The sequence below is a fragment of the Sceloporus occidentalis genome, unplaced genomic scaffold (assembly GCF_023333645.1).
Source record: "Sceloporus occidentalis isolate IW3139 unplaced genomic scaffold, rSceOcc1.0.p SCAF_1, whole genome shotgun sequence".
Lineage (NCBI taxonomy): Eukaryota > Metazoa > Chordata > Lepidosauria > Squamata > Phrynosomatidae > Sceloporus > Sceloporus occidentalis.
The window spans coordinates 237,949,196-237,976,613 of NW_028316981.1; the positions used below are offsets into that span (position 1 = coordinate 237,949,196).

The 27,418-nt window shown below is 42.4% G+C and overlaps 1 protein-coding gene across 3 annotated transcripts in view; it reads right to left on the reverse strand.

Annotated features, from left to right (window-relative positions):
* The window catches only part of ALDH1A1 (aldehyde dehydrogenase 1 family member A1), a 59,954-nt gene that overhangs the window by 10,856 nt on the left and 21,680 nt on the right, over nucleotides 1–27,418 (reverse strand). For all 3 annotated transcript variants that reach the window (XM_089490682.1, XM_089490659.1, XM_089490670.1), the window contains exons 3-9: nucleotides 20,020–20,124; nucleotides 18,171–18,311; nucleotides 13,397–13,526; nucleotides 10,230–10,291; nucleotides 4,167–4,295; nucleotides 1,681–1,794; nucleotides 538–640 (exon numbers count right to left, since the gene is read on the reverse strand). In XM_089490682.1, coding sequence (XP_089346808.1) covers nucleotides 538–640; nucleotides 1,681–1,794; nucleotides 4,167–4,295; nucleotides 10,230–10,291; nucleotides 13,397–13,526; nucleotides 18,171–18,311; nucleotides 20,020–20,124 — 784 coding nt within the window. The remainder of the gene's footprint in view (nucleotides 1–537; nucleotides 641–1,680; nucleotides 1,795–4,166; nucleotides 4,296–10,229; nucleotides 10,292–13,396; nucleotides 13,527–18,170; nucleotides 18,312–20,019; nucleotides 20,125–27,418) is intronic.

The following is a 27,418-nucleotide window of genomic DNA, read 5'->3' on the forward strand; positions in this document are numbered from 1 at the left end:
TTATTGTATTTGACCATGTAACATTCCACCTTTATCATTTGGTGAGGCCATAGTTTCAGAACAATTGTAGCAACTGAGGAGATGCAGTTATACTGCCAAAAAGGGTAATGTTATCCCACATTAAGGTGTAATTACAATGTGACTTAGTTGCTGGCAAAGTAATTAATTTCATATAATTAATTAGTCCTGGTGCCGATTTGTGTACATGGGCACCACCACAGTTATGTAAGTGCCACATGGCATCCGCACATTGTCGTGCGGTGCTTACATAATGAGTGTGCCAGTGGTGCACTTGTTACACTGCCCCTGCAGCTCAAAAAGAACCCAGTTTTTCTGGGTTCTGTTTCCTCTGTAGGGAAGCCACGTGGTTTGGCGGCTGTGGATTCCCTCTGAAGGAAATTAGACCACCAGCAGGCTGCCCTTTTGGGGCGGTCTGTCCCTCGCCTTTGTTAGTTATCCCCTGCAAGCTACATTCAGAAGACTCTTTAATGTGATAGCTTTTAAAAAAAGCAAATCGAAGAGAAATATGGCACTCACAGTCAGCATCTGCAAAGATGATATTGGGACTTTTTCCTCCAAGTTCCAGAGAGACCCTCTTCAAATTGCTCCTTCCAGCAGCTTCTTTGATCATCTTTCCAACCTAAAAGAGAATACAAATGGAAATATTCCAGTCTGCAAGGGATAGCTTGGCAAAGTTACTTTTTTGGACTAGAATTCCAAGAATTCTCCAGTGAGCATGGCCACTTCTCTCTCATTTTTACAAAAATTCCACTGATGCTTTCCATGTTATAGGGGCTCATTACAGATGGGCAAAATGTGCCGTGGCGGTGGCGGTACTAGGGTTAGGGAGTGCACACCATTCAGACGCTCCCTAACCCTAGTACGTACTCCGTACGTCAAAATGGCGGCACCCTGTAGACATGGGTGCCGCCATTTTGACACGATGAGCGCTTAGCATCCGCATGTTGTGGCGCACTTGTGGCACCATTTGCGCACTTGGGTGTCACAAGCATGACAAAAAAAAGAACCTGCTTTTTGTGGGTTCTTTTTCCGCCGGCGGGAAGCTGCATGGTTTATCCGCTGTGGCTTCCTGCTGGCAGAAAAGGAGGTGGTGGCAGACCACCCTTTTTCGGTGGTCTGTATCCCGCCATAGTGTATCTATTTTAGGGAAATGTGCTAACTGAATTGTACTTTTTTTGATGCTGCCTCCAGTAATTTTCATGGGTTATGTCTCCGTACCACCTTAATAAGATAAATGCTGAGTAACCTATTTATGTATTATGTTGTCCTTAACTTTGTTCTTTGATGTTTGTATTTTATTAAGGGAATTAGCCTACTCTGGTTGGTCAGTCCGTCTGTCTCTCTTTCTCTCTCCCCCTGTCCCCCTTTATGGAAAAATAAAATATGCACAGAATTGTGTGTTTACTTTAAAAATACAACCAGGCATATAATTATATCTTCTCATATACTTTTGCTTGAAAAGATATTTCTTCATTTCAAACAGTGTATTATTTGAGGTGATTGTAACCACAAAGAAATCATTAAACTGACATTGTTTAACAAGCTCAGTGCCAGAAAAAGTAATACAGTTACACAAAGAAAGTCAGGTGCTAAATCATTTGTCAGAATCATGGTGCTTGGAGACTTTCTAGTTACAATTATGTGCAGTTAGGGAAATACCTCGGTGGAGCCTGTGAAGGCCACTTTATCTATGTCCATATGATTGGAAATGGCTGCTCCAGCAGTGGGTCCATATCCTGGAACAATATTCACAACTCCAGGTGGAAATCCTGCCTGAGTATCAGAGGGAAAAAGAAGACAATTTCACCTTTCAGTCCTACAGTTATACTCATTTTATTTGTTATGCTTTCATCCCATTATATCTCAATGCAGCTGAAAATGGTGTATGTGATTTCCCTACTTTAATCCTTACAACAACCCTGTTGGATAGATTAAAACAGCTACAGGCCTAAGGTCACATAGCAAACTGTGTCAGAGCAAGGATTTGCATTTGAGACTGCAGCCATTCTACAGAAATAAAACAGTGTGATACCACTTTAGTTGCCATGGTTCAATGCTGTGGGATTTTGAGATTTGTAGTTTGGTGGGGCACCAGAGCCCTCTGATGGGGAAGGCTAAATATCTAACAAATCCCAGAATTCCGTAGCATTGAGTCATGGCAGTTAAAGTGGTGTCAAACTGCTTTATCTCTGCAGTGTGGCAGCAGTCTTCATCTAAGCAATCTGAGTCCATCTCTCTACCCCTTATAGCAAGGTGCCTCTCCAGAGTGAACGTATTCTGTTTTGCAGCCAGCTTTAAAGCTCATAAAACTCACATCAATCTTCTCTGAATCATCTGATAACAAACTGGCTTTGCTTTTTTAAACAGCTGTACGGTAGGCAGGCTTCCTTCATACAAGCAACATCTGCAGCTATGTGGTCTATATAATGTTTGAGAACTCTCTCTTGGGGTGGATAGGTGTTTTAAAAAAATCTTTATTTTAACTGTAGCCTACCCTTCCCCCTGCAGAGGATCCAAAATAGTTTACAACATAAATTAAAACAAAATACAGCTAAAATTAATCCTTCATGATGTTAGAGAAAAATTAAACAACTTTATCATATGAAAACAAAGCACATAATGGCCTCATATATACTGAAGAAATGTGCAATGCATAATAATGACACTTAAAGTAATACTAACACTTTAATATCTCAAGCACTGTTCCTCCTCTGTCCATGCTCATTGCCGCATAAGGCCCATTGTATCCATAGGATTCCCATCCCATAGCTAATCGATCTTATGGTAGGCAAAGTGCAGCCTGTAGGCTACCTGAAGCACCCCTAGCCCTGTTTCCCAGTATCTCATGCTCTGAAGGCCATTCAATTTTTTTTTCATTTAAAAAAATATTAACATTTAAGCCTTTCAAACCTGTTCTAGGTCAAAGTAAACTTTTCCGGCAAACTGGAATTACAGCTCCCAGAAACCCTCAGGCAATATGAGCATTACCCATTTTAGCTATAGAGTTCTGGGAGTTCTAGGCCAAAAAAAGGAGCTTTTCAAATTTCTGGTCCATCCTGATCAGTATTGCTTTCTGCACCATGGGATCTTAGTCTCTGGTCTCCAGATGTTTTAGACTTCACTTTTCAGAAGCCCTAGCTGGCATGGCCAATGGTAAGGGATTCGGGGAACTGATGTCAAAGTATTGGACTGCCAAAGGTTGGGAACCACTGTTTCATGCTGTTAATTGTCTTCCAGTGTCTTAGGGTGCATCTACACCCTCACAGTCCCTTACACAATGCAGTTTGACACCACTTTAAGTGTTGTAGTTCCATCCTATGGGAATGCTGGTGCCTCACAAAATTCCAAATCCCAGGATTCTATAGGACGAAGCCATAAAAGTTAAAATGGTGTCAATCCGCATTTCTACAGAGTAAATGCACCCTTAGCTAGGTTTCCTCTCACCACTTGCTTGAAATTGAACATGGGATCTTTTGCATGCCAAATATGCACTTCCCAGTTTAATTATGCCATCTCCTGGTTTATACCACCATCTCTTTACCATTTTATTTGGCTATATTTGCTCTTTTTGCTTAACTCCTGTTGGTATGAATTGGACTTAAATTGTTAGCTTTGATGTACAGCCTTACATCAGGTCTATTTTATCTCCTGGGGTACCCCAGACCTGACTAGTAGCTATTTCAAGCTGATACTCTTTCATTTCATGGGCAAGGTCAATATTCCAGCCAGGTCATTAAATTAAAACATCAAGGTGTAGAACAGCATTTTGTGAAGAAAAAGAATCTCACCCCCTTCAGCCATTACCCAACACTCTGCCTTTTTGAGTCCTTGTTTGCTTTTGCTTCTAGAAGACCTGGCGCTTGCCAAGACATTCAGTTTATTAACCCACTAATGATTTGTTTTCTGAGCAATTTAGGCTGGAAGATGATGCCAGCTTCTTGCACTTGATTTGTTTCAGTGGTTTGCACCACACTGCAGTTCCCCAAGACAAGGCTAGACATGCTGGGAGCTGGGGCGATGACACAAAACAAACTAGCCCTTGCTGTTTTATAAGCATTTGCGGCAATGGCAAGGTGAGTGCTCACACAGCATGAGCTTTCCTTCTTCAGGAAAATGCATATGGTAGTTTTGTTATGGCAACTCACCTCTATAATTAAAGAGCCCATATGAAGAGCAGTGAGTGGAGTCTGCTCTGCCGGTTTGATGACCACGGTGTTTCCGCAAGAGAGAGCAGGGGCTATCTTCCAGATGAACATTACCAGTGGGAAGTTCCACTAGAAAAAAAGAAAAGAAAGGCAGTGCAAAAATGGGGGGACCAACAAATGGCTAGGACATATCCCTACTATCTATTCATACTTTTTAATTCTTTGTGAGACTTGTATATTTCTACCATCAACAGCAGTGTAAGTCATTTACACACAGGATTTGTCAGTGCTCACTGATATCAGCTGGAGGGCTGGGTTGACAGGATACAGGTGACCCAAAGCAAACACCTCATTTTTACAACACATTGCTTAATTTGGGGACCAACTGAAGACAAGACCACTGCAGCATGTGAGAGCTGCACAAAGGCTCTCTGTGCCACATTGCTAATGAAGAAAGCTGTGGTGTTGTTACATCATATTGACTTTGACTTAATGGTCTTGTTGTTAACAGCCCTGTTTTTGACTACCTTTTAGTCAGTCCACCTGTAATGCTATTCCTTTTTTCATACTACCTTCAAGATGATGCTACCTCTCTGTTTTTCAGGAACACTTTAGTTCTCATCAACAACCTTCCATCCAGAGCCTGAGAAACTTAACCTTTTCAGATGACAACAACCAGAACACTCCAGTGCTGGTTGGAAAATGTGGGGAGTTATCATCCCCGAAAGTAACTTTCTGAGGCTTTGCTCCCACTCAGAGCATTGACATCTGCTTTGCAATATGGAAACTCACCCTTTCACTTCACACAGTGATAAATTCATTCTCTCCAAACCCTGAAGCAAATGCTGACCTAATTCAGAAGTATGCTAATTGGATTGATACATATTTCTCTCTCCAACTCCCTTTACTAAATAGACCTCCTCCTGTAGGAACTGAAGGAGTACTTTGCCACATACTTCCCTTTAGATTGGTTTTGTTGGCTGCAACTCAAAATGTTCCTTTCTTGGGCCTCCTTGAGCTTCAGAGATTACAAAGTGGTCAGTTCTGTCTCCATCTCAGAGATCTTGGAAGGATGGGGTCTGCTGAGCTGCAGTCAGCGTGAAATGTCTTCCAAGCAGCCTGTCTGTCTGCCCACAGTGGGCAGCATCAAGCATGTGAAAATGTTGACTGGTCTGTTCGTTAACACACAAAAGGCTTAACCTCATCTGAGCTTCATGGGTATTTAGAGGCTTGTGTGCATAGTAACTACTTGACCTTCAACATGACTGTAATTACACTCAAGTAATTCACAAGACCTGTCAGATTGTTTTGCATTAAAACTGTGTGTGTGTGTGTGTGTGCACGTGTACGCATTTGCATGCATACATGGATGCAAAGCTTGGAAAAGTTACCTTTTTTTACAACTTTTAGAATTCTTCCATCAGCACAGTCAGTGGTCATGCTGACTGGGAAATTCTGGAACCTAACATCCAAAACAAGTAGCTTTCCCAACTTGTGTGAGCACTCGTGTATATGTTAAGGCTACTTTGTGTTTTAGAGTGTATCTATTGCACAAACAGTTTTAATTAAGCAGTTTTTATATAGTACTTAACTGTCATGGATCCAGCCTACAGAAACTCTGGGACTTTAGTTCAGTTCAAACTTAAGGGACAGGGCTTCTGTGTCTTCTTGTTGTGCAGTTAATACCTGAGATTCCCTCTTTTGTGTTGTTGTTGTGTGCCTTGTCCTTATTTCACTTGGTGGGTCTAGTTCAGTGAGGTAATTAGAATTCAATCGTAAGGATCTCTAGTGCCCTCCCAAAAAGTACTCATGTCTCAGAGACTAAGTATCTCACCAGACTAGTGAGGATTTTGTTGGATGACGCCATAACAGTAAAACAGGTATCAAAATGTTACTGCAGTACACTGTAGATACACACTCAACTGAATATACCATGTATACTCAACTATAAGTCAACCTCATGTATAAGTCGAGGGCAGGTTTTGGGGGCAAAATTATGGATTTTGATATGACCCTTGGATAGGTCGAGGGTAAAATTTAGGAACATGCAACAAAGGATCCAAATGATGAAGCAAAGGAAAACAATGCCAAAGAACCTACAAATTTCTGGCAGGCATAATGGTTTTGGCTCACGCTAAAGGATGAATGGAAGAGAGAGCAGAGAGTGGTCAGTGCTTCCAAAACAGATACCACTCTTGCCTTTTACCAGGGATGGTTCTCTTTTTAATAAGAGTTAAAGTATAGTATTTACATTGACCCATGGATAAGTCGACCTAGATTTTTGGGGTCAATTTTTTGACTAAATTTTTTAGACTTATACATAAGTATATACAGTATTTAAAAGATGGCCATAAAGCAAGTTCCAAAATGTGTGAACATCTGCCTGTGTAAGGGACTGTAAAGGGATCTATGCCCCAGACACTTTTCTTATTTAAGTATCTTAGAGGTCTTGCCTCTTTGCAAAATCTCAGAATTACAGTGGGGGACCTGAGACTGCAAATGTTGTTTGATCTCACATTTTACTAACCCTAGCCAGAATATCTAAGGGTCAGAGCTGCTGAGATAAAGTCTGACAACATCTGAAGACCGACAGATTCTATACCTCTGTCCTGGAAAGTATCAAGGACTAGGTTTATTCATTTCACAAACTTGTCTCCATTGAATATGGTACTAAAATGACAGGAAGTAGATCTTCCTCACAACCGGTTTAATAATTTGGGTTTTGTCATCCACTGTTGCACTTTAAAAAAAAACAAAAACAAAATCTCAATCTGGTTTTACATTTACTATGTAGCTTACAGAATTGTTCTTTATAAAGCTACAAAAAAGATAGCAAAGCAAACATCATCCCACTTGCTATAGAATTGTGGGTGTTTCAGTATGTCATTAGACTAATTCTTTTTAAAAGTATCTTTCCAAGGTCTGCCAAGAAGCAAAGCTCTCCAAAGAATTCAAACTAGCTGCTGGGTAAACACATATTGTGCGCAGACTGCAATTATAGGAGGGCAGAGTAGACATCTGGAGTACTAGCCCTTGGTTTCACATTTGGGGGTGGGGAAGGACAAAGCAAGTGTAGGGGTTGGAAAAAGGAAAATACCTCTTCCCCACCACTCATACAAAAGTGAGTCCCAGTTTACATGGTCGGCAAGTGTGCAAGCCCATGGAGGGGGGAAAGGTGGAGCCAGGAAGGGATGTAATGTACTTATTGGGTGTCTATAGTGTGGGCAGGAAAAATGGGTATGTCCTGTGTTGACTTCTTCTGCCAGCCCTAATCCAGACAGCACATCAGAACTTCCATTAGCTTAGCAGAGGGTTGGTTCCTCCTGGACAAACCTGAAAGAAGAAGTATTCTCTCTGGTCTGCTATGCAGACATACATTTTTTCCTTTAGTTCTGCAGCCTCTTTTATCTGGTGGTAAGCTGGTTGGTGGCTTCTTTCACCCTAACAGTGAATGATTATTCTGACTATCCAATTTTTGTAGTGCTGCTGTTTGTATGCTCCACTGGGTGCAGGGCGGGCCTATCTATCTATCTATCTATCTATCTATCTATCTATCTATCTATCATATTTGTTACTGGGTCACTAATTCAGTAGATGGTGGGAATGCTGTGGTTGTCATTTATCTGGATTTTGGCAAAGCATTTTATAAGGTCTCACATATTAAATATGGAATGGATGGACTAAATATGGAATGGATGTGTCTGTGCTTTAAATTGGAAGGAGGTCTCAAGTGAAGTGCCACAGAGTTCTTTTCTGGGGCCAACACTTCAATACTTGTATCAATAATTTAGATGATGGGACGGAGAAAATCTTTATCCAATTTGCAGATGGTACAAAACTGGGAGCAGTTGCTAACACTTTGTAAGATATGAAAAGAATTAAAAAGGACCTTGATAAGCTAGAACACTAGGCTGAAATTAATAAAATGAAATTGACAGAAATGAATGCAAAATTCTACCTTTAGACCACAAAACACACACACACACACAAATGTACATATATAGGAGGGGTATACTTGGCACAGCAGTAGTACATGTGAAAGGAACATGTTGAGATTATTGTTGATCATAAGTTAAACAAGAGCCAGCAGTGTGATGGTGCAGCAAAGAAGGCAAGTGTTACCTTAGCTTGCATTAATAGAACTATAATTTTGAAGTCAAAGGAAGGAACAGTCCCACTATATTGGTCAGGATCCATCAGGAGTACTCCATTCAGTTCTGGACACCTCATTTTAAGGATTTAGACAAGTTGGAGCAAGTTCAGTAGTATGGAAAAGTAAGTAGTATGGAAAGCAAAACCAGCCCTCCCTTCAGCCACCATCTGGGAGAGAGAGGCAGGCGAGCTCCAACTGCCTTCCTCGAAGAGGACCAGCCCTCCCTTCAGCCACCATCTGGGAGAGAGAGGCAGGCGAGCTCCAACTGCCTTCCTCGAAGAGGACCAGCCCTCCCTTCAGCCACCATCTGGGAGAGAGAGGCAGGCGAGCTCCAACTGCCTTCCTCGAAGAGGACCAGCCCTCCCTTCAGCCACCATCTGGGAGAGAGAGGCAGGCGAGCTCCAACTGCCTTCCTCGAAGAGGACCAGCCCTCCCTTCAGCCACCATCTGGGAGAGAGAGGCAGGCGAGCTCCAACTGCCTTCCTCGAAGAGGACCAGCCCTCCCTTCAGTCACCATCTGGGAGAGAGAGGCAGGTGAGCTCCAACTGCCTTCCTCGAAGAGGACCAGCCCTCCCTTCAGCCACCATCTGGGAGAGAGAGGCAGGCGAGCTCCAACTGCCTTCCTCGAAGAGGACCAGCCCTCCCTTCAGCCACCATCTGGGAGAGAGAGGCAGGCGAGCTCCAACTGCCTTCCTCGAAGAGGACCAGCCCTCCCTTCAGCCACCATCTGGGAGAGAGAGGCAGGCGAGCTCCAACTGCCTTCCTCGAAGAGGACCAGCCCTCCCTTCAGTCACCATCTGGGAGAGAGAGGCAGGTGAGCTCCAACTGCCTTCCTCGAAGAGGACCAGCCCTCCCTTCAGCCACCATCTGGGAGAGAGAGGCAGGCGAGCTCCAACTGCCTTCCTCGAAGAGGACCAGCCCTCCCTTCAGCCACCATCTGGGAGAGAGAGGCAGGCGAGCTCCAACTGCCTTCCTCGAAGAGGACCAGCCCTCCCTTCAGCCACCATCTGGGAGAGAGAGGCAGGCGAGCTCCACCAGGCCTGCCTGGAAGAAGCAGAGCCCTCCCTCCGGTCCATCTGCCTTGGTCCAGGCCTCAGAGGGAGAGAAGAATGCTGGACCTGATCCCCTCCCCCCTCACCATTCCCTTCTCCTTTTGTGTCGTGTCTTTTAGATTGTAAGCCTGCGGGCAGGGAACTGTCTGGTTAAAAATAATAATAAATGTAAGCCGCCCTGATAGCCATTAGGGCTGAAGGGCGGGATATAAATACCTAAATAAAAATAAAAATAATAAAATATTAGGAGAGGCTGAAAGAGCTGGGTATGTTCAGCTTGGTGAAAAGAATGCGCCTGCTCCCTGTGTGAATGAGCCTGTGTGATCATGTCACACTCTTTAAATATCTCAAAGGCTTCCACAAAGAAGAGAGGGCAGGCTCATTCTCTACTGCCTGAGAAGAGGAAACTGAGGACTTTATCGCACCACCTCTGGTGCCTGACTTACCTCTTCTGAATTGGGCTCAAATTCGGAAGTCATACTGATTTTACCACATGGACATTTTCTTCAAAACTGCTTTCTGTTCCCTCCAGTGTAGTATTTGGCCCCCATAAGTTGCTTCAGCAGCCATTTTTTTTCAACTCGGAAGCTTCAGAATTGGAAAGAAATGGCCACCAGAGCAACAAGCCTTCCCTTCTTCAAAAGCCTGTCAGTGTAAAGAAGGATTTCTGCCACTAGGAGAAAGGAAATGTTAGTTGCAACCCATTTTTAGAGCTTGGAAAAGTTATCTTTTGGGGGCTACAACTCCCAAATCCATCAACCATGCTGACTGATGGATTCTGGGAATTGTACTCCTCAAGGAGTAACTTTCCTAAACTCTTTCCATTTTACCCCTTATAAGTAAATAGATCTAACTTACAGGAATAATTTGACCACAGACTCCAACAGGCTCGTGTCTTGTATATGTGAAATAGTTTCCATCTAGGTGAGATAATAAAAACAGACTGGTGAGACATAAGAAGGTAAATATCAAAAAAGCCTTTGTTATTCAGCATCACTGGACATTGTTATAATTATAATACAATCAGAAAAGACGATAAATATATCCAAGTTCAATATTGACCAAGAACAGAACACAGAGGATGACAGTGGTCAACCTTCTGGCAATAGGATTCCTGCATTTTAAACAATTACACAGAAGAGAGGAATGTTTCAGATATGAGATCAGGCTCTGGTGTTCACTTCCTTTGTTGGCTTTCTTTTTCATTGTTTAATTTTACTAGGTTGGGGATTTAAAATACTGAGAAACAACTCAAAAGGAAACAGTCATCAGTAGAGAAGATGGTGAATGACCAACTAATCAGAAAGGTTGTTAAAGATGTAGCCCAGATGATGAAAGCAGTGTTTGTAGGCTGTTCGTTATAGGAAGCTGCATGTTCAAATGAAGGCTGCAAAATGTTGAGAAATTCAGCTTCTTGAGAACACCTCCCTTCTATTTCTCCATCAGTCTTATGATTAGAAACTATCTCCTATCTCCTTTCACTTTTTTGGCTTATGCTGCTCTGTGGAGCATCATGGATATTACTTAAGGTGCTTATATAAATAATACATGGCAGTACAACAATAATCTCGTAAATACCAAATATCTAAACTAATGAAAATTTCTAAGACCAGCAGTTACCATCCTTGGAAATCTACAGGAGAAACCCTATTTCCTGCCTACCCTGGCTGGACTCAAGGATTAGGGGAAAAAGATATGGAAAACACAAAGTTGTACAGCATACGAAAGTATATAGGCAAATCATTTTTGTTAAGACTTATTGCCAGTTGAAGCAAATGAAAATTTATTACAAAATATTCATGTTGTTGCCCCAATAGCAACTGAAAGTGTCTAGAAAATGGGGCTGCCCAACTTACTGGGTCGGCTCTGTTGCTGTGTGGAGAAGTTGTGGCTCACTGGCGATCTTCAGGCCTGGCAGAGCCATAGCATCCTGTGTGTGGGGCCACCGGGATTGGGATTGGCTGGTGGTACCAGGAGGAGGAGGCACTTCTGCCCTGCGCAGGGACTACAAGTCCCATAAGGCAACGGGAGGATGGAAGTGCTTCCCATTGGGTGGCGTCATCACCGGGTACCGCCTGGGATTGATTGAGGGGCTAGGAAGGTGGGTCTACTGCCCCATCCTGGTCTCTCACTGGTGAATTGGCCTATATAAGGCCATGTCGCACCTGTGATCGGTGGCATTAAAACTTGGTTCTCCCACCTACCCTCCTTCAGTTGGGAGTAGGGTATTGCTGTCCCAACTTTCAGTTGTGTTAGCATGATTGGGCATGATTTCCAGAGCTCTGTAGCACTGGATCAGGAGTCCCAAGGGGGACCCAGGAGTGCTGGGAGTGTTGCAGTGTTGTCATTGCAGGAGCAACATCAATTCAGTGCCCCCCAGTGACAAAGAGATGCGACTGAGTAATCAACTGGTTACCTGAGATGTGGATGGGCATTTAACCGGGCAGCCCTTTGTCATCCTGAAGCTTGGCTGTGACCAAGCAATCAGGGATTGATGCCTGACAGATCCAGACCTCATGCTTTGAGGCCAACCCTATACTACAGCTATTCAATAAAGTTGTGGCCTTTTCCTTCCAATTGTAGTTTGGTGGTCATTCTTGTGGTGGCTCCCCTCCATTGCAACTGGTGGCTTTTATGCCGGTGGATCAGTGATCCATCCTGGAGTTTAATCTAAACTTTAATAGAGGTCTTCAACATGGTGAAACCTATCCCAAAATAGGTTCATAACCTTTTAAAGATCACCTGACAAGTAACAGAAGCCACCATCCACCACTGACGGAAAGTGGACTAGAATGAGGACAGTTTGGGAAAATTAAATACCAGTTCTGTGACTACTCTGCAGACTAAAATCTACAGTGTAGCAGAAATGTAAAAATACTGCAAAATGATGTAGGACAGTGTTTCTCAACCAAAGTTCCCTGGAACTCTAGGCATCTGTGAGTTTGCAAGGGCTTCTGCAAGACATTGTGATTAGATTTTTTTCTTTTTGAGCTGTAGATATAACTTTTATTCCCTGAGATCTGAAAATTACTTCAATGGTTCCTCTAGGATAGAAAGGATGGGAAAGGCTAATACAAATTATGGTCAAATAAGTAAGAAACTGTGTATAGAATTAAGAATTCTCTCCAAAATGTATCCCCAAAACTTTTCAGATATCACACTTTCTTAAATACACAGAACACAGCATCCTTTTCTTTTTTCTTTTTCTTACAATTAAGCATGTGCCCCAGCTCCTGAATCCAAATCAGGTGCACCATAGGAGAGATTTAAATCTTTCTCCTAAAACTGATTTTTGTCCTATATTCACCCCTGTCCAGCCAGAGATTTTTTTAAAATATATGAAAAATCTCCCAATCCAGATCAGAACCCCAAGAGAGGCTCAGCTACCTGCCACAGACGAACTGTAGCTTCTTCCTTTAGAAGTCACAGCTTCTGGAACTTTTACTCCCTAACTCCACAAGTCTGATCTGGTTTCACTTTCTGCACATTCATTTCTTTCAGATTCTGTTTGCTAGTTGTCTTTGACTAGATCCAATAACTTAACTGTAATGGTTGAAATTATGTGCTTGTGTGGAATGGATGGGTTAGAGGGCTACTCTACTTGCTAATGGAACCTAGACCCACTGAAATAACCACACTTGGGAAAACATATACAGAAAAATTGGATTGTTCCAGACATTTTCAAACAAGGATTGGGAAGGAAGTGTGAAGTATAAGGCCTGCTGACACTTAGCAATAATAACCTATTTTTTAAAAAAAGTATTCATATTGGAACTCTGCCAATCTGTAGGAGCTTCAAGGAAGATTGCAGAGCTAAACAAATGAATTCAGCAAAATGTGCCAATAGCATTTTAAAAAAAGAAGATAGCCACCCCACATTGATGCTAATGTAACAGATTTCTAAAGGTTACATTTTTCCAAGATAAGAAATTCTTTGAATGAAGAATGTTACCTCTATTTCAAATTAAAGTTCCATAATTACTAAATGGGCCCTGGAATCATAAAACCTTGTCAGAAGGACTCACCCATTGGGATGGTACGGCCGTGGATTTTATCAGCCCAACCTGCACAGTAGCGTAAAGTATTGATACAGCCACCTAAGTCCATTAGGTAGGAATTGGGAAAAAGTTTCCCTGCATCAATGCTCTCCATTGTCTAGAACAAAAGTAGTCAAGAAATTATTCAAGGGAAATAAAACAATACAATTGTCAAAACTACGAGTGTAACATAACAAATCAAATAGCTAAGATACTGATGCATTTTCATGACAGCTAACATCTGAGGTGGTTGTTTTGCTTTGCCTCATGATAGAGCTGACTCCAGAGCTGTAACATACTTTCCCTACTTTTAAAGTTACAGATTCACAGCAGTGGAATTGGTTATAAGGTATGATCCTGTCACAGAAGTGCTTACAGTAAATTTAACCTACTATTCATCTCCACAGGCAAATCCCACTGGTTTTTCTCAATCAATATGCTATAACAGGGTTTTATACATTGCACTCAGACATTCATGATCAGACAGGAACTAAGAGGGTTGCTCCTATCATTAAGCCATGCTAATTGCATGATCGGGACCCCGAAGATTATCACAGCCCCGCATGCTTATTCCGTTTTTTCCCTGTCCATAAAGAGTAATGGAGCCATCATTTGGTATTAATGGGAACACCCATTAATACAAAATGATGGCTCCATTACTCTTTACGGAGAGCAGAAGGATGGGATAAGTGTGCGGGGGTGTGATAATCTTCTTCCGATCACATGATTAGCATGGTTTAAGGATGAGAGCAAGCTGCTTGTTTGCTCCCATCTGATCATCTGGGGTCCCAATCATGCAGTTAGGATAGTTTAAAAACAGGAGCAAGCTGCTTGTTTGTTCCCACCTGATAATCTCCACTGCAGATTGTAGTAAGCACAATGCTTGGCAACTTTTTATTTCATAATTTTGGGAGAGGACATTACTGTTAGGATTTCTATGATGGAATTTGTCTCTTCATGAGTGAGAGAGAATGAATGAATGAAAAGAGAGAGGGAGAGGGAAGGAGAGAGAGTTGAGCTAAGTGTCAACTGTGCTGTTTATTACTTTATTCAGCTTTCACAGTTAGGGAGCTCAAATCCCACTGACTTCTGTGAGATTTAATAGTTTAACTGTGCACAGGATTATGATTTTTTTTTTAAAAAAAGGCTCTTCCAAAATTATTAAGAACAGTTGACAAAACAAAATTAAAAATACAGTGGTCCCTTCCCTTATGCGGGGGATCTGTTTCAGGAACCCCCCCCCCAAGTAAGGGGAAAAATGCATATGCTCAAACCCCATTTAAATGAATGGGGCTCGTGCTTGTGGTGGGTGCGTCGGCGCGTGTGCCATTGCGCTTTCTGGTACATGGCACCGCTTCTTCCAGCGTGGCTTTCAGCATATGCTTAAAGCCGTGTATACTGTGCCTGTGTATGACGCAGGTGCACTGTATCAGATATTGAGGAAAACAATAATAAGCAGAGAAATGTATTGTATGTGCCTTCAACTTGCCTGTTGATTTATGGTGACCTCATGAACATCATGAGGTTTTCTTAGGCAAGGAATACTCAGAGGTGGTTTTGCCAGTCACTTCCTCTGAAATATAGCCAACAGCACTTGGTATTCAGAAAAATAATCCATATCTATTAAGTACTATTTAAGATAAGGGAAGTCTAATAAGCTCAAGAATCATTTATAGATTACTTCAGTTCTACTCCCTTCTTTGCTTGACTGTTCAGTCTATTCCTGAAACAGGACCATCCAGTCCCTGGCCTGATCCTGAACCACAAACACCAACTGTTATGCAAAGAGATTTTGCAGCACCTTTGACACTAACAGAAAGATAGAAGTTGGTAGCATGACCTTTCGTAGTCTTGAGCCTTCTTCCTCAGATACTGAAATAGTAGGCTGAAGTAAAAAAGCTCATGCTACCAACTTCTTTTAGTTAGTTTCATAGGTTCTACAAGATCCTGTTGAATACTGATTTTCCGTACTAAGCTATGTCTTTGAATTCTGCCAATTGTTACTGATTGTTTTCTTCCTAGCCTTGAATCTATTAGTCTCAATCAGAGATTTTTGTTTCATATAGTTTAAAATAAAAAACTACCATATTTCTTCATATTCGGGATAGAAGTAATTCCAAAACTCTCCCATTTCTTCCATATTCTTTAATTTCGCATAAGGAAGCCTAGAGCTGATTAAGGGTAGATTATTGCTCCAGATCAGACATTAAATTTGTAATGTCTGAGGTCCAAAGATACTACCAAAAGTAGAAGAGTCCTGACCAAAGGATTCTTCATTAGTAAGGTATGGCTTTATAGAAAAACAAATATTCTAGACTAACAGTAGCTTTGTTTTTGTTGGCCTAGCAAAGACTGGAAAAGAAATGATTAAACTCTCTGGTATTTGTCTTGTGTTTCCAGTTCTTATTTTCATTCTTCCATACCAGACAAATACATTCACATTATCTGAGATAAGCCAAAGAGTTCATTCAGTTTTGTTAATTTTCCTCTTGTTTGAGAGATGATAATCTCAGTCGGGTTGCATAGCCAGTTTTCAATTACTATTTAAACAATAAACATACAAGTAGAGTCCGCCCTTTCCTTACACGGGGGATCCGTTCCGGCCCCCCCGCATAAGGGAAATTCCATATATGCTCTAGCCCCATTTAAATGAATGGTGCTTGTGTACGCGGCAGCAGAGCACACACCATTACCCCTTATGGGGCGTGCTGCCCCTTTTCCCAGCACGGCTTTCAGCGTATGCTGAAAGCTGCGTAAGGTGTGCCCACATATGATGCGGGCGCACTGTAGTTACTATTAGTTGTTTTTTTTTTTTTAAGGGAGGGTAAGGATTTACAACTGGTTTTGAGCACTGTGGGTTATATGTAATACAGTAATTCCAGTGTCAGAACTGCTTCTGTCAATAGAGGTGGGCAATGACACCTCCATCTCTTGCTTTCTTCCCTATGCAACCTCAAAATTTACAGTGGTAGTGATTCTTCCCCTGGTCTCTGCAGATTTTCAGGTGGTGAGGAGGTACACATGACATAAAGTTGAAGAGTGTCCGATTGTGCTAATAGACGTATGCCACTGAGATGCTGGACTTAAGCCTATACTTCTGGTTGCCATAGACATTCAAGAAAAGTCTATCCTTTCAACTTCCAAAGGCACATGTCTGGCTGATGCTGAAGTGAGAATGTAAAGAATATTCATTTTTTCTCCTATTCAGTGATAAAGGCTATCAAAAAACAAGTCAATCACAATTGTTTTTAGCCCATGCAAAAATGCTTCTATTCAGTACCAATAGAAAAAAAACTCAAAAAAACACATTGCTTTTATATCAAAATTGTACTTTGTAATAATAAATAAATAATAAAATTTTTATTTCTATCCCACTTTTTGCCAGGCAATCAAAGGTTAAAAAACATCCATAAACAGCGTGCCTGTGCCATACGCGGGTGCGCTTTACGTGGCTTGAGCATACGCGCTCAAGCCGCGGGGCGCGCACGAGGCGGAAAGGGCGGTGCATGCCATTCAATTGCATGGCGCGCGCGCCCATTGCGCCCCGCCACATTGCTGTGCACCGCTGCGCCACCGCACCGCCGTGCACGAGCCCCATTGTTTACAATGGGGCTTGAGCACAAGCGGAATTCGCCTTACGCGGAGGGATCCGGAACGGATCCCCGCGTAAGGCGAGGGCCCACTGTATACATAATACCCCCCTTAACACATGATTAAACAATGTAATATTAAAAACTACATATTAAAACCGGCTAAGCTAAATAAAAATCATCATGGGCAGAGTTCACTGGATGGGAAGTCTTATTTGTGGCCAAGCATTGTGCAAAAGTTGTATTTTTTATTAAACATTATGCACAAACTCATTGCATTTGGAGCCAACAAATGTGCAAAAATACAATTTCCCTCTTTTTTTTATCCAAAACCCCCTGAAATTGGGGGGAGGGAATCATCAAAATATGAAAAAAGATCTGATAAACTTGCCTAGCTTTGAAATGTTTCATTCTTAGTGAGAATGAATTAAGCTCAGATTTACATCCTTTTGTTGAAGTGCCATCAGACTCAGTGGATTTCTGGTGAGATGAAAAAAGAGTTGCTATGGTCTTATAATCCTAGTGTCAAACCAAGAACAAACACACAGTATTTTCTTAACCTGCTTCTGTTCCTTGAACTGATCTAAATGGAGAAGATATGCATTCATATCAGAGAAATGCTAATTTGGAGCAGAGGTCAATGGAGCTGGAGTCACACTGATCCAGGGCCAAGTGAGTTTGCTCAACCCACCTTTGCACTCAGAGAGATTGTGAGAGCTCTAATTGGCAGCCTCCTCCCTTCCCTACTTTTCTTCTACAGCAGCAGGCAGACATGACCTTAAAGTGGCACCAGCTGACTTTTGAGTCTTGCTGAACACAGAAAGAGAAATTTTTATCTAAGCTCAATGTCAAGCAAACACAATGGGCCACTCGTTTAGAAGGGAACTGTGCACAGAGTGGAATACAGCCATGAGTGTTGATTGGCTGAGTCAGACCTTGGAAAAGTTATTTCTTGGACTGCAACTCTCAGGTCTTGGTGGCTGTAAATTGTGGGAGCTGTAGTGCAAAAAGATAGGTTTGAGCTGAGCCTTTTCCTCTTAAAACAAATACTCTTTTAAAAAAAATAAGAATCCTCCTTAAATCTTTAAAAAGACATTTTATGTGTCAATTGACCGAACATTCAATATTAATTGTATTGCTGAAAATGTGGTCAATGAAAAATTCAGACTTACAGCTAAGAGGAGGCGATCCCTTTCAATTAAATCAGCCAGTTTGTTCAACAGCCTTCCCCTTTCCGAAGCATCCATTGTTCGCCAGCGGGAGCCAAGCTCAAAAGCTTTTCTTGCTGCTTTAACAGCCTTGTCAACATCCTCCTGTATGGAAAATCAGTATAAATACAGTAAGTGTAGGAAAATTCATTTATTTTAATGGAATAGGCACCAACCTGCTATTTTTGTCGTAATGGTGGTGTGATTTCAAGTCATTTCTGACTTATTGTGGCCTTAAGGTGAACAATCATGGGTTTTGTTTTGGCAAGATTTGTTCAGAGAAGGTTTGCTTTTGCCTTCCTCTGAGGCTGAGGGCATGTGAGACTGAGACAATGTGACTGGCCCAAGGGCATCTAGTGGTTTTTCATGGCTGAGTGGGGATTCAAACCCTGGTTTCCAGAGTCAAAGTCCAATACTCAAATTAGCAACCCGAAAGCCAACTATATCCCATTGGGGAGCAGTCACGTTAATTGTAAATGTGTTTAACACCAAAGAAATGTATCCAAATAGCCTCCATTACTCTAAAGATGTTGTACAATTCCCCTTTGTTCCTAGAGCTATCCTTCACTTTTCTGATGTCCAAACCAGTCTTTCTAGTTAGATGGGAGCCCATCCTGGGGACACATCAGCTCCATTCCTATGACTTATTGCAGTCAAGTGAGGATTTCATCACCTGAATTCACTTCCTCAAACTTAGGCCACTGCCTTGCCTACTCTGAGAATGCAGTTTCTTACGCATCAACCTTTTTGTTTATTTCTCAACTAAGTTTATAGCCTACTTTTCCTCTAATGAGCTCTTGGATGGCCTCCTCCCCATTTTTAACTTCACAAAACCCCTGCAAAGTAGATCAGGCTGAGAAAGAGAGTAATTCACCCAAGGTCATCCAGTGAGGACTTGAACCTGGATCTTACAAATCTGAGTCTAACACCTAAACCACTACACTAAAGTTGCTGTTATTCATCACCTGCCTCATTACTGGGAAGAAGGTTACAGAAGCATTGTTCTCCCTTTCTGTCACTCACGTAATTTCTTGTTGCTTCTTTCACTTATTTTTCTTTCTGAAACAAATCTTATAAAGAAAGAAATAAGGTGTAACTATGTACTACATAATAGTACCTGGGGCCCTTTCATACTACATCCTTATACACCATGGCCCAGTACATAGTGCCAGGAAGTGGTATCCAATTCTAGGGTTAGGGACCGTGCACCAACCACACGGTCCCTAACCCTAGCATGTCATGGTGGCGGTGTGATTGCGGCCTCCCATTCATACGGGGGCAACCATAGTGACATAAGCAACGCACAGCGTTTAGATGTCGCTGCACATTGCTTATGTCATGAGTGCACCAATGGTGCATTTGTGACATTTTTTCCGGGTTCTTTTTTGGAGCAGAGGGACGCTGCACAGTTGGTTGCTGTAGTGTCCCTCCAGAGGAAAAATGGCCGCCTCCAGCCTGCCGTTTCGGAGCAGTTTGTTTTGCCCCCATGATTCCATTTTTCACTGCCATGGCTCTGTCCTATGGAATCCTAGTATTTGTAGTTTGGTGAAAACTAGAGCTCTCTTGCTAGGGATTCTAAAGGCCACTCCCTAAGCTGCAAATCCCAGTATTCCACAGGATGGAACCAGGATAATAAAAATGGCAGTTTTTAAAATGGCATCACAGCACTACAACTGTGCAGAGTGAAAGGAGCCCAGCAGTACTGCATCTGAAAACACCACTCTTTTATCCTGGATAATGGTCTCAGGAAGTAGAAGGAAAGTTTAGAATGAATCAGCAAATCTAAAGCATGAGAAAGATTTTTAAAACACACCTTATCTCCTTCTTCCACCTCACAGATCTTCTCTCCAGTTGCAGGGTTAATGACGGGGAACTTTTTGCCACTAGTTGAAGCATGCCACTCATTATTTATAAATATCTGCAAGAAAAAAGGAGTAGGAAAAACTTCTATTATATTTCATATCTCACTCCTGTTATTTCTCACCCATTTGCAAAGAATATATTCTGAAATGCAAGATGATATTCAACAACCATCATAGAATCATAGAGTTGGAAGAGACTGCAAGGGCCATCCAGTCCAACCCCCTGCCATGTAGGAAATCTAAATCAAAGCATCTCTAATAGATGGCCATCCACCCTCTGTTTAAAGACCTCTAAGGAAGGAGACTCCACTACACTCCGAGGGAGTTTGTTCCACTGTTTAACAGCCCTTACTGTCAGGTAGTTCCCCCTAATGTTGAAGTGGAATCTCTTTTCCTGTAGCTTGTATCCATTGCTCCGGGTCCTAGTCTCTGGAGCAGCAGAAAACAGGTTAGCTCTCTCCTCAATATGGCATCCCTTCAAGTATTTAAACAGGGCTATCATATCACTCCCTTAACCTTCTCTTCTCCAGGCTAAACATCCCCAGCTCCCTAAGTCGTTCCTCATAGGACATGGTTTCCAGACCCTTCATCATTGTGGTCACCCTCCTTTGGACATGCTATTCTTGTTCAATAAAGTGCTATGGTAGGAAATTAGACTGAGGAAAAAAACTCAGAATTCTTGCTCAGAGTGGTAGCCTGTACTTAGGTTGCTTCCAGTTTTTATATTACAAAGTAGATTTTATACTACATAATAGATTTTTTTCCTACTCTATAAGTCAAAGCCAACTTGAAGGCAATTGATAACAACAAATTAATATGTCAAGGAAAGGGAAATATATAAGACCCTATTATGCAAAGAGGTCTATAAATTAGGACAACTTCTGATATAATCTTTGTAAATTCCTCAGGAAGTTCAACTACACAGCAGTCTTGGTGGTCCTGATCCTTGGTGCCTGATAATTTCAGGGGATGCCTCAAGCCCTTACTGCCAGCTGACTCTGGGGCCCATGCATGTGGACAACCGGAGATGTCAAAGACAGGAGAGCAAACACACTAGGTAGTTACATTCTTACCGTAGAAGATGTACAGAGGACATTTGAGAAACATACCATTGAGAAATATTTGTTTTTTTTATCCCCATGTTGGCTTTGTCTTTTAAATCACATATACAGATTTGTTTTTCCATTCCACATAATCATGAGTATTTCAGAATAATCGCAGTAAATATATAACTGGAAACATACCATAGTTTGGACACTCCAGAAATCATACTGGTTTATTCAGCAGAAATGCTGCAAAAGCTGAAATTCTAGTTTTAAAAAAGTGTGAGGGAGCCTTTTACATATGAAATGTTAACCTTTACACAGCAAGAAGCAGAAGGTGCCACAAATCCCTTTTTATTGTGATGAAAATAAATGCCTCCTGCACTGATGGAGAAACTTTATACAGAAGCTTATATCCAGACCCAGGTGTAGATTAAAAAAAAACACCATGAGGGCAGAATTGTGATCTGTTACTATGAAAACCAAATTAAGCATGAGTCCATAGCAAGCAGAATGTAAAATGAAAGAAACCCCTACTTGGCAGCACGGTTGGTTCCTTAACAATGAGAGCAAAAGAGTGTGTGTAAAAAGTAAATATTAATATAACAGCTCCCTGTGATGAGACACTATGTCAAATTCATATCTGTTTGTAAAAGAGAAAATTGTGAAACACCTTTTTTGGAAGTTCTCATAGCCTTTATTTTTGGCTACGTTTAAACCAGAGGCTCAATGACTTTCTCTCAGGTATCTTCTATTACTGCCTCATGTCATTACCTTAACATCAAAACTTGGCCATAGAAGAGCAAATATGAATTGCGAGAGGTAAATATTTTTAAGTTTGAAAAGGAGATGCAGTGGGAATATAGAAACCCAGATTGATTTGTTTGAAGTATTAATATCTTGCCCTTCCATTGAAAGTACCCAGGGCAGCTCATACAATTAGTTTGGAAAAGTATAATCACATAACATCACTAAACCAACACCAAATATATAACCAATTAAATATATAGAAATGTAAAGTAGCAAGCAGGTTCATCTGTATCTTTTATCTGTCCTTATTTTGAAGGCACACTTAAATATAATTGTTTTCTTGCTATACAGTCGACCCTGTTTTCGTGGGGGTTCTGTTCCACCCCCCACCCACCCGCCCCCCGCATGAAAACAGACTTTTGCATATATTCAAGCTCCATTGGCTTGAATATAGGCACGTGGGTGTGGGAGTGTGCGCATGCGTGCCTTGGGCAGGCGCTCCATAATTTCACCCTCCGTTTGTCCCTTGCACATAAGCGAGGGACGTGGTTTCCAAAACCACGAGAATGGAGGGAGCACTGTATAAAAAAATAGAAAAGGAAGGGCCTAGGAGGCTGGTAAGAATTTAAGATCCCTCTCAGCACCTGGAAAAACTGACAGCACTGTCCAGAGATAACAGTGGCTGAAGACTGGTTCCATTTGCCAACATTGTGGATACAACATTGGCTCTAGCAATTAGCCTTTTTGCTTCATTAGCCCAGGATGCCTAGAGAAAAAATAACAACTAGTTGGTAGGAGACAGCATCATGGGGCAATCAATTTCTAGAGTAGCTTGACAATTCTAGAGACCAATTGAGCCAAAAACCATGAGAATGTAAAACTTCCTGAGACTAATGCCTTGTCTGCATGGGTCAAAAGGCCCCACCCTGCCACCCCATGGCATTGGCTTATTCAGACGACACATAGCCCAAACTCCAGTTCTAGCATGGGCAGTTTGGACAACGTCCAGCCTGTCTTGCATTAGAACCAAGGCATAACAATGCTAAAACAAAATTCCACATTTTACCTTTTGCTTTAGATCTTCTGGGATGATCTGGGTCCTCTATCTCCACACTGTCTGTATGGGTATTCCACTGGGCTGCCTGGCACATTTGCTACCACCACAGGTCGCTCATTCAGGGGTCAGAATCCAGCCTGTAACCATCGCAGGAGGCCTCATTCTAATCTTAGAAGCAAGTGATCCATGGCAGCAGTGGATACACCAGGCAGCCCAGAGCGATGCCTATGCCATGGCACAGAAATGGAGGCCAGGGTAATGGAGGTAGGTCATGGCAGCTGTGGGACCAGGATACTTCAGGCTGCCCTGGAGTATACTGGCCAGTGCAGATAGTAAACTATGGTGGGTTACAGACCGCCATTAAAGTACGAGCTGAGTGCGTACTAGGGTTAGGAAGGGCCGGTGCTTCCGCACCCCCCTAACCCTAGTACGCGCTCTGCGCGCACAAAATGGTGGTGGCCGTTCCACATGCCTGCCGCCATGATGGCGTCATGAACACGCCGCCTCCAAATGAGGCGGCGCGGACGTGATGCCATCACTCCGTGCGAGGGCGCTTAACGCGCCCTTTCTGCAGAGCAGGAAGGAACTCCGAAACGGAGCTCCTTCCTGGTTTGCGTCGCTGGGCGCAGCCTTCAGACGGCTGTGCCCAGCGACACAAGGGAGAAAGGGGCCAAGCGGCCCCTTTCTCCTCCTCCCCGCCGCCACCGGGTGTCCTTGGGGCTTCAAGCCCCAAGGACACCCCTTTCCAGGCTTCGGGGAAGCAGCCTTTTGCCGCTTCACCGCGGCCCGGAAATTGGTGGATCGGGGCCTCAGCGGCTGCCGATCTGGCCACTGAGGCCCCGATACACTGGGGAAAGGCGTGCCTACAGGCCGCCCCAAAGGGGCGGTCTGTAATGCGCCTATGAAACTATTTTCACACATGTAGGCAGTCTTATGTGAATTTAGACTTGTAGCAGTGATAACCACAACTAACCCTTATGTAATCTGCATTATTATTTAAGCCATTACTGGGAGCTGGGTATAACTGGAGTAACTTATGAAAGCATTACTTGTGTGCTCCCATCCAACGGTATATTAGTTGCACCCTTCCCTTCTCCCCCTCCTCCATGACAGCAATCAAAATATGCTCAGTACACTGTTTTTCCTTAGAAGAGTCCAATATTAGACTTGTTAGCGGGGACTCAAGGGCTGATCCTGAAAGAAATAGAACTGATATGTTTGAAAGATTACAGAAGCCACTCAAGAGGACTACACAAGACACAAACACTGTCTGAAGGTCTGTGAGATTCATCTGGAGGACTTGTTCCTTGAATGCTATCTTAATGTTAAAATGTAAATTGTACTGCTAAATGCAGCCAGTGCATTGCTAAAGACATTGTCACCCCATGCCCCCTAGTGATGCCACTGCCTTGATCCAGATTTTAAAATGGATCTGGCCTTGTGAAAGACTTCTGCCTGATATTCTGGAAAGCCATTGCAACAGTAAACAATACTGGTCTAGTTGGACACTAAGGATTTTTATCACAGCAGCCTTCTGTTTTGCCACAATTGCATTAGTGTAAGAAATCAAAAGCATACCAGTTTAGGAGCATTCAATATTGCACTTCTCTGTAATAGTACAAAGGTGCTGCTTTGGTGATCTATAGTCTCATGTGCTCTCTTCTCCCCATAAACCCATCTCCTTGCCCCATGCCCTAGCCAGTGTGCCTTTTTATCATAATTGAGCTATTATGGCAATGCAGTGTAATAAAGAGAAAAGAAATGGAAAACAGACTGCTTGAGAATACGGGGGGGGGGGGGGCGGGGGGGGCGGGGGGGGCGGGGGGGGGGGCGGGGGAGAATCATGCCAATTAATGGAAATATAGCAGAGGGAACCTGAGACCATAATGGGAAAACAACAATATTAAGAGCCATTGATGAGTTATCTCATCAGTGAAAAGGTGCGTTCTACCAATGATTGAAATGCAAAGCAACAATGAGAGGAACAAGATGTCATGTGATAACTATGGCCAAAGTTGCTATTATCCAGCTTTAATTCTAAATTTAAAACTTTGTTTGATAAACTCTGCTTGAGTATAGAACAGCTCCCTACGTTCCCCCCATCTCATGGGTTTATAGGAAATAACTGAAAATAGTGCATAATTCCTATGGTGGTCGTGGAGGTAATAGTCCAAGTTTGTAGCTTTACCCTAGCTTCTAGATATACTTCTCTGGAAACTGTGCTTAATTTTGAGAAGGCAGAATGCATGACATTGTAGAAAGAATGTGATCTACTGAAAGGGAGAGAAGTCAACAAATAAGCCAGCAAAAACATCAACAGCTGTTCTGGGCCTGTTTGAACTGGTTCCTTTTGCTCTTGATGAGCTAGAACAAGTATTAGGATAATATGATGAGGTATACTTTCTGGTGTTTATTTTGCTAATTGTGGTTATGGTTTATTTCTGTAGCATACTGCAACTCTCTTGTAGTGTGGATTTTGTAAAAATGAACACTAATTCAAGAACAGGGATCTAAATCTTTGCTTATTTCACTCTCTGATGCAATAACAAATATTTCAAACATTTTATTCCCACTGGGTGAGATCATGAAAGTTTTAAAATGTTTTCAGTTTCATAGCATTTTGGGACCTTTTGCCAGTTAAAGTGGTGTCAAACTGCATTATTTCTTCTGTGAAGATTAGACCTGAACTTAAACTTAAATAACAAATAATGTAACTATCTTAGTGTGTATCCAAGCCTGTATATTTCACTGAAATAATAGCACATAGTGATGAACTAATACAGGGAATTTTTTTTCACATTCCAACTCAGCCATGCTACCTATAGAATTCTAGGAACTATAGTCCAGACAAGGAGTTTCCTAAGCTCTGGGCTCTACAAAGTTTTCTAACAGTGCATGAGATTAGTATGGTTAATTCTGTATCCATTGTAAAAGAACCAAAAACATACAAATGCTCCAGTGCTTATCCGTAGGAGTCTGCAGAGGCAAATGTCTCCTTGGAAAGTATACATGAAGTACACTGAATTCCTGTAACACTGTGCCATTTGGCACCATTCCCATTATTATTTTTTTATCATTTTCTGAACAACTTGCTTTTATAGGCTCCAATACAAGTTTACTTAGTGAGTCAGTAAAATTTGGAAGTGGAGTGGGGGAGGAAATTATAATGAAATGGCAGGAGCAGCGTTCAAGGACAAATGTCATTTAATTATTAGAACCATGATCCAAATATTAATGATTTACAGTGCAACCTTATACTGTACATGTTTATCAAAGGTAAGCCCCACAGAATCCAATGAACCATTTCCCCAGACAGGATTGCAGCCTTAGCTATTCAGTGACTGTGATATGCCAACTACCTCCCCTTTTCTTTACTCACAACAGCAACGTATATATGTATTTATATACGTCTTTTTCGCTGAATTCATTGTCTTAAGAAACATATGGATTGTCACTTGGAATGAATTGAATACCAAGAGCACTGATAATCACAATGGTACAGCACACAACAGTCAGAAACAGTCAGGAAAGATACTGAAGAGTCACCTTCATATAGTGGTTAAGGTATCTGACTAGAATGTGGAGCCACTTAGGTTAATATCCTTACTCAAGCATAAAGCTCACTGGGTGACATTGGACTAATCACCAATGTACCATCTAACCTGTTGTGAGGATAAGTGGGAGAATGAACTGGGGAAGAGACAACACCAACTTAACTTGGGGGAAGTGTGGGATAAAACTTAAGCAAACAAATGAGGCTTAAAACGTTGGAAAGGATCCATTCTATGCTTTTGTTTTGCATTCTACAATCATATTTGAATTACTCTGGCCCTATACAGACTGGCACTTTAGGCTGGCATGGGGGCGGAGTTGGGTCGCAGCATCCTCACAATGCACGTCCCAACTTCGCCCCCCAGGGTGCCTTGATGCCATGTGCCACTCCACACGGTGCGTGGCATCACTTCACTCCTCTGGTCCTGCGTCCATACAATGCAGTGCCAAAAGAGCGCCACATAGCCATGCCACCGCAACCATCGTTGCTTTTCGTGGCTCCTTTTTGCGCCCTGGAAAGGCCAGATCAGGACCATGGTGTGAGGTTGCCGCAGCCCCAATCCAGCTAGGAAAGGGGTGGCTGGAGGCTGCCCCTTCAGGGCTGTATGTACAGCCCCTCTGCCTCTTTTTACAGCACATTAGAGCTCTAACGTCTTCAGGAGAGGCCCTTCTCTCTGTCTCACCACCTTCTCAAGCATGTTTGGTGAAAACAAGAGAGAGAGCCTTCTTGGTGGCTGTTCCCAAAGTTTGGAACTCCCTTCCTAGGGAGGCTAGAATGGCCTTCCTCCTTGCTCTCCTTCTGCCATCAAGTCAAAATATTCTTATGCTGACAGGGTTTTTGAAACTGACTGTGACAAGCTTTTAATAGTATGCTGTGTTGTTTTCTGGTTTGTATTTAGTTTTTTAGGGAGCCAGTGTGATGTAGTGGTACTAGAGACCAGGGTTCAA